The 7,430-nt window shown below is 46.6% G+C and overlaps 1 protein-coding gene across 1 annotated transcript; it reads right to left on the reverse strand.

Annotated features, from left to right (window-relative positions):
- Nucleotides 1–1,734: 1,734 nt before the first annotated feature.
- On the reverse strand, nt 1,735–6,609 carry LOC103174271 (zinc-binding protein A33-like). The gene is made up of 6 exons (XM_042345590.1): nt 6,415–6,609; nt 6,237–6,332; nt 5,767–5,997; nt 4,494–4,516; nt 3,955–4,070; nt 1,735–2,468 (listed from the first exon to the last, which is right to left on the reverse strand). Exons 1-6 carry the CDS (start codon nt 6,607–6,609, stop codon nt 1,924–1,926), a joined length of 1,206 nt encoding a protein of 401 aa, XP_042201524.1. The 3' UTR covers nt 1,735–1,923.
- Nucleotides 6,610–7,430: the final 821 nt, after the last annotated feature.

Genomic DNA, 7,430 nt, shown 5'->3' on the forward strand with positions numbered 1-7,430 from the left:
CCGCCCCAACAACACACCACCATCCCCCAACACACACTCACACCGGTCCCGTTTACCAAGATGGCCACCACCACCTGACCCCCGCCCCCACCAACACACCACATCCCCCCATCGCCCGCAACACAAACACACACCGGCCCCCTTTACCAAGATGGCCACAAGCACGTGACCCCCGCCACCTCCACCACACAACCCGCCCCCACACCTCCCAAAAAACACACACACAGGCCCTCTTCGTCAAGATGGTCACCACCACCTGAGCACCGCCCCCATCACCACACCACACCCCCCATAGCCCCCAACACACACACACAACGGCCGCCTTCACCAAGATAGTCACCACCAGCTTAACCCCGCTCCCAGCAACACACCACACCCCCACACACCCCAACACACACACACTCCGGCCCCCTTTACAAAGATGGCCACCACCACCTGACAGCCGCCCCCACCACCACACCACCCCCCACACACCCCAACACACACACACTCCGGCCCCCTTTACCAAGATGGCCACCACTACCTGACAACCGCCCCCACCAACACACCACCCCCCCACACACCCCAACACGCACACATACCGGCCCCCTTTACCAAGATGGCCGCCAATGCCCTTCATTAACTCACAGGGTCACTCACTCCTTTACTGTCTCTCTCTCACTCACTCTTTCTGGCTACAATGGAAAGCAAGTGTTTGCGTGTGTGTGCGAGGGACACAAAGAGAGAGAGAGAGAGAGCGAGAGCAAGTCAGAGAGTGAGAGAGAGTTAAAGAGTGTGAGAAAAATAATGTGAGAGGGTGTGTGTGTGGGAGAGTGAGTGATAGAGAGAATTTCAGAGAGAGGGAGAGATTGTGAGAGAGCGAGTGTGAGTGAAAGAGATATAGAGAATTTGAAAGAGAGAGAGAGAGAGAGAGAGTTTGAGAGAGACAGCAACAACACGACCTGGAGTAAAGGCCTCTCATGTCGGCAGGACATCCCCGGCCGTTGGACAGACAGAAATTCGGAGTTTGTCCGCAGTTTTTCAACAATAAGAAACTGTATTTATTCTCCTCCTTCACGGAGGATCGGGACTCAGAGTTTCTCCGCAGTGTTGGCTTATAATTGACGAATCCATTTTCATTCCTTTCCATGTGTTTATGTCAATAAACTGTTTCGCATTGAATCCCATGACACTAATTTTGTTGCTCAGTCCCTGTTTCCGGTTATCACCATCTAATGCTGGAGAGCGGTCAGACATAGGCAGCAATTCACTGCTTCTCCATCTCTCCTCGTGGCTGTTGTGGATTTGAGGAAAATATTCATTTGTTGTGATTTACTCTGGGTTTATATTAGAAATAAAAATCTGCACTACCACGTTACTTTCACCATAAGGCGGTGCTGCAGTGTGTAGATGCCCACAATGTTCTCACAATTAATAATAATAATAATCCTGGCATTTGATATTGCGCTGTTCACGTCTTTAAAACGCCTCAAAGCGCTTGTTTAGTCAAATCCCTTCTCCGCCTTGATGTGAAGTGAAAAGTAGCACCTGCAGTTTTTATTTTTATTGTTGCTGATATTATAATAATTATTATTATTGTTGTTGTCATAGTTGTTCTTGTTGTTACAGTGGTGTGGTTTCTGTATTGAGAGGGATATGTGTGTGAGAGAAGGAGGGCGAGAGAGAGAGAGAGAAAGCGACAGTGGGAGATTGAGAGTGTGTGCGCGTGTGTGAGAGACAGAGAGAGAAAGAGAGAGACAGACAGAGAAAAAGAGAGGGAGAGTGAGACAGAGAGAGCGAGAGACAATGGATCCCGAGAAAGGCATCTGCCTTGGGTCCAGTGTGCAAGGTGTAATAATTATTGGGTAACGACACAGATTATAAAAGGTTCAGCTGGTGCCCATCATAGCCAAACACAGGTCATGGCTGAGGATTTCCTCCTCATTAATCTGTCACCCGACAGATCCTCAGTGGATCACAGTTTTTGTCGGCATAATTCAAACCGGGACTGAAGAAAGGAAAAAGTTTCTCAGTGAAAGTCTGGGTGAAAGTGTGGAGATGAGACATGTTCTCAGCGTTGTAAAATATCACCTGTCCCCCCTCATAGTCCAGGTAAACTCCCAGCTTCCCGGGTCTCTCTCTCAACGGCAGGCGAGTGGGAGTTGAGGTCAGAGCTTTGTATTCATTTCCGTTATTCAGACACAAAGCCCAGAATCCATCGTCTGGTGACGCTGTGATATTTCCTTTCCTTTTGACGGACTCTCTGGCCAATCCCATTGTCCACTCAGTCTTGTGGGCCACCAGCACCTCCCAGTAATGTCTCCCTGATGTGAAGCCCTCAGACCCCAGGACACTGAAATATTTACTGAACATCTTCGGGGATTCAGAGATCTTCTGCCATGTGTCTCCGGTTCTCACGCTGGTCAGGTCCTCAGACAGGATGAGGTCGGGATGGGCTGTTTCAGGATCCAGAGTCAGAGAAGCTGGAGCTGAGAGAGAGTAACAGCACAAGGTGGAGTGAGGGGACGTCTGGGAGCTCAGACTGTGTTTCCACACCTCTACACCTGGGAACACAATCGAGCTCAGAGGGTCACAGTCTGTGTAAGGGTATGTGTGTGAGGAGAGTATGTGAGGGGTGTGTGAGAGGTCTTGTTGAGAGGAGTGTTTGTGGGGGGAGTATGTGAATGTTTGTGTGTGGAGTGTATGTGAGTGGTGTTTCACAGATGCAGGTTTGTGGTGGTGGTGGGTGAGGCGTGTGTGTGAGGGGTGTGTGGGGTTTGTTTGAGGGGTGTGCATGTCATGTGTGTGTGGTGTGTATCTGACAAGGGTGTATGACGTGTGCATCTGAGACGTGGTTGCATGCCGGGTGTGTGTGACTGGTATGTGTGAGTTGCTTGTGTGAAAGATGTGTTTGAGGGTCTGTGGATGATAGATATGTGTGCAATAGGTGCATGCGAGCTGTGTGTTTTAGGCGGTGTGAATGGAGTGTATGAGAGTAGCGTTTGTGCGAGAGAGGTGTGCGTGTGATGTATTTTTGAGGGTTATGTGTATAATTGGTGTATTTGAAAGTTGCGCGTGTGAGGGGCGTTTGTAAGAGGTGTATGTGAGTGAGGTGTCTGAGAGAGGTGTGCAATGTAAGCAGTGTGTATGTGTGAGGTGTGTACTTGAGGGGTGCTTGTGTTGTGTGATTGAGTGGTTTGATATGTCATCGTGCGAGGCTGAGTTGCCTGTGGCCAAGTACAAATTGCCTTGTTAAAACAAAAATAATTGGTTACTTCAATCCACGATTGTTTGTGGGACCGTTTGTGGACGCTGCTCTGAGCAGTTGGCTGCCGCGTTTCATCCATAAAATATACAGTCAATTCACTTTACAGTATATTCTGAGAAGCGCTTTGAGACGCCGAGAAGAAGTGAAAAGCGCAATATGAAACGCAAGAATTATTACTATTGTTGTGTGAGAGGTTTGTGTGAGGTGTGTGTTTGAGGAGTCTGATGAGTTGTGTGCGTGGTTGACAGTATGAGTTGTGTGTCACAGATGTGTGTGTGATGAGTTAGGTGTGTGTAAGAAGTGAGTGTTTGAGGGGTGTGAGGGGTGTATGTGTGTGAGAGAAGTATGTGTGAGGGTGTGTTTGTGAGGTGTGTGTGTAAGTGGTGTGTGTGAGCTGTGTACCTGAGATTTGCTGTGTGTGTGCATGTGTGAGTTGTGAGCGAGGCGAGTGTGTGAGGGTTGTGTCTGCGACATGTGTCTGGGTTGGATGTGTGTGAGTTGCGTGAGTGAGGGTTGTGTTAGTGAATGTTGTGTGTTTGTTGTTTGTGTTTTTGAAAGGGTTGTGAGTGTGAGAGGTTTGTGTGTGAGTGTGAGGGTGTTGTGTTTGTGCTGTGTGTGTGTGTCTGTGTCTGAGGGAGAGTGTGGTTAAGTTTCGGCGAATATAATGCTGTTGACACGGCTTCAGGGTGTGAATGGAAGACATTTACCTGGGCTGATGCCGTGTATCATCAATCTCCATGTTGTGTACTGTAGAGGCCCATTGTATATCCCCACAGGCAGCTCAGCCTCACACACTGACAGATCAAATCCCTCGTCACTGACCCTGAAATAAACGATGGTCACATTACAAAGTGAAACTGCACCTTGTGGTTGGTTTCTGGATTGAATTTTGGGATATTTGGCAAATAATAATAAAAATCCTTGCACTTGATATAGCGCTTTCCATGTCCCACAGCGCTTCACAGAACACACTGTAAAGTGAATTGACTGTATATTTGTGGGCGAACGCGGCAGCCAATTGCGCACAGCAATGTCCCACAAACAATCGTAGATTGAAAATGACCATTTTTTTTTTTTTGGAGGATTATTATTAGGCGTGTGGAGTAAGGAAACTTGCCCAAGGTTTCGCCCTGCCTGTAATTGAACTCAGGTCTCTCACTTGTAAAGCGATTGCTCTAACCACTGCACGATAAAAGACAAGGTAAAGTACTGCACGATAAAAGACAAGGTAAAGATAATTTCATACCTTCTGTTGCCAGCAGCTTCCTCCTAATGAAATCAAACATATATAGATGTCAGCTCACACTGAGACAACCACAGCAACAACAAATTTCATGTGCACAGAGTCTCTCACATCCCAGTTTTAATCAATGATCTCTTTTGCAATCACAATTAGATTGTCTGCTACAAACTGAGTGTAACTGTGACTGAACTAACATAACATAACAAAACATAATATGTAGGAGCAGGAGTAGGCCATTCGACCCTTCGAGCCTGCCCCGCTTTCAATCATGGCTGATCTTCTAATCTAACTCCAGCTAGTAACCTGAACCTGCCTTATCCCCATATCCTTTAATCCCTTTAGTAATATGAAATATATATATCTCAGTCTTGAATAACTTCAAGGACTGAGCGTCAACAGCCCTTTGGGGTAGTGAGTTAGATACATTCACCACCCTTTGAGTGAAGAAGCTCTTCCTCAACTTAGTGCGAAAGAAATGTCCACTGATTTAAAGTTTGTGATCCCTGGTTTTAGTTTCGCCAAAAANGGGGAAACAATCTCCCACTATCTATTCTATCATGCCCTTTGATGATCTTACAGGTTTCAATAAGATCCCTTCTAGTTCTTCCATATTCCAGAGAATATTGGCCCAAATTGGTCAGCCTATCCTCGTAACTCATCTCCTTCATCCCTGGCACTAACCTAATAAATCTACGCTGCACCCACTCCAAGGAAAATACGTCCTTTCTTAAATGAGGAGAACAAAGCTGGTCACAGTATTCCAGGTGTGCTCTCACCAGGGCCCTATACAGTTGCAGCAAGACTTCCCAATTATTTTCCTCTAATCCTTTCATGATGAACGCTGACATATCGTTCGCCTTCCTAATTGCTTGCAGCACCTGCAGACTAACTTTCTGTGATTGATATACAAGGACAACCCAAGTCCCTCAGGAGACTAACACTTTCCAATCTCACCCGATCTGAAAAATAAGCTGTTCTACTGATTTTGCTACCGAGTTGGATGACTTCGCACTTCCCTACGTTATACTTCATCTACCTTCCCTATCACCTAACCTATCTATGTCTCGCTGCATTTTTTAAATATTCTTCTCTGTTTTGACACTTCCTCCTAGTTTTGTGTCATCCGCAAATCTATATTGTGTTCCCCTAAATATCGCACTCCCACATGCTTAATCAACGATTCTAAATTTTATCCTATCGCTGATGTGAGACTAACTGGCCTACAGTTCCACAATACATTGTAATGCAGAACTACAATATAATGTCATCTCTTTACCTGCAGGAAGGTGAGAGTGTCTTTTCCCATCTGCCTCTGTAAGTCGGAGATTTCTTGCTGAACAGAATATAATTTGCCCTGAATCTCTCGCAGATTTGTCTCCATTCGGTTTAAAATCTCCTGCTCTCGCTGTCTGAGATCTCGCATCACTCGCTGTTCTCTGTCAGTCAGACTTTGGTGCATTTTAGCAAACTCAGCCGTGATGTGGGTCTGTAGACTGTTCACCTTTTCCTGCAAATGTCAGACATCCAACCATTACACACAGTAACCAGAGACACTGAGACATCACACCGTGTACACACAGTAACCAGTTACACTGAGACATCACACCGTATACACACAGTAACCAGAGACACAGAGATATCACACCGTGTACACACGGTAACCAGAGATACAGAGACATCACACCGTGTACATACCGTGACCAGATACACATTGACAACCCAGCCTTCAGCCCCGACACAACTCACCTTAACTTTTGAAATATTTTCTCTCTGTTTAGCTTCGGTTTGTAGAGCAGTTTCCTTCCTCTGTGTGAGAGAAGCTAAGGAGGATTTCACTTGATCCTGGAATAAACGCAAAGAAGGAAAGATTGAGGTGAATACATGACGGGGCAATAGAATGAATCCCTCTTGAGGGCATCATTACCTTGTAGATTTCAGCAGCTTCGTCAATGGGCAGGAAGCTGTGACCTCGGTGTTTTTTCACATCTCTGCAAATGGAACAGATCAATTTCTTGTCAGTTTCACAGAACATCTTCAGTTCCTCCCGGTGTTTCTCACACTGACGTTTACCCGCTGTCTGTGTCGCGTCCAGACTGAATTCTCGAGCTTTGTCCACCATTTTGGCCAAGGACCGATTAATCCTGAGGTTCTTCTGAGCAATAACTTGGCAATATTCCGCACAGCAGGTTTTCCCTGCTTTTCCCAGCTCCGCGTGATACAGTAGTGACAAAATGTGTGGCCACAATCGAGGCAAACAGGATCCTTAAAGAATTCAAGACAAATGGCGCAGTTTAGCTCCTCGTTCAGACGCTGGACATGATGTCCAGACGCTCTGATCACCCGGAGTCTTTCTGTTCCAAACTGCTTCAGTCTCAGTGTATCTGTGCTGTGTGTATCCCGCCCTGTGACAGAGTTCACTTCAATCTGATTCACATGGCTTCACGTCTGGAGCCAGGATTGTTAGTAACGCCCAGGATATTGACCAAAGAAATGTTTGCTGTTGAAATGGACCAAAGTTCACCAAAGACGAGTTCCAATGTCGGCGAGGAGACAGAGAGAGTAGATTAGAATCCCAGTGAATATGGAACAAGGAATAGAAACAGAGAGCAATAATCCTGATCCCTCTCCTAAACACTTGGACATTCCCTGTCAAGGAGGGGCCTCCTGGGCATTTCTATCCTGATTAATAACTTCTGATTAATCAAAACTTTTAGAAGATCTTCCCATTCCCACATCTAACTCAGCGATCCCCGTTCATTACACCTCTCACCTCACAATCTCTCCACTCAGCCCACAAACTCCCGTCACACAATCTCGCCCCTCCCCCCACACAATCTCTCTCCTCCCCCCATGCAATTTCCCCTCAGAGAATCTAGCCCATCCCCGCACACAATCTTCCATCACCCCACACAATTTCCTCCCTCACCTCACAATCTCCCC

This window comes from Callorhinchus milii, unplaced genomic scaffold (assembly GCF_018977255.1).
Source record: "Callorhinchus milii isolate IMCB2004 unplaced genomic scaffold, IMCB_Cmil_1.0 Scaffold63, whole genome shotgun sequence".
Classification (NCBI taxonomy): domain Eukaryota; kingdom Metazoa; phylum Chordata; class Chondrichthyes; order Chimaeriformes; family Callorhinchidae; genus Callorhinchus; species Callorhinchus milii.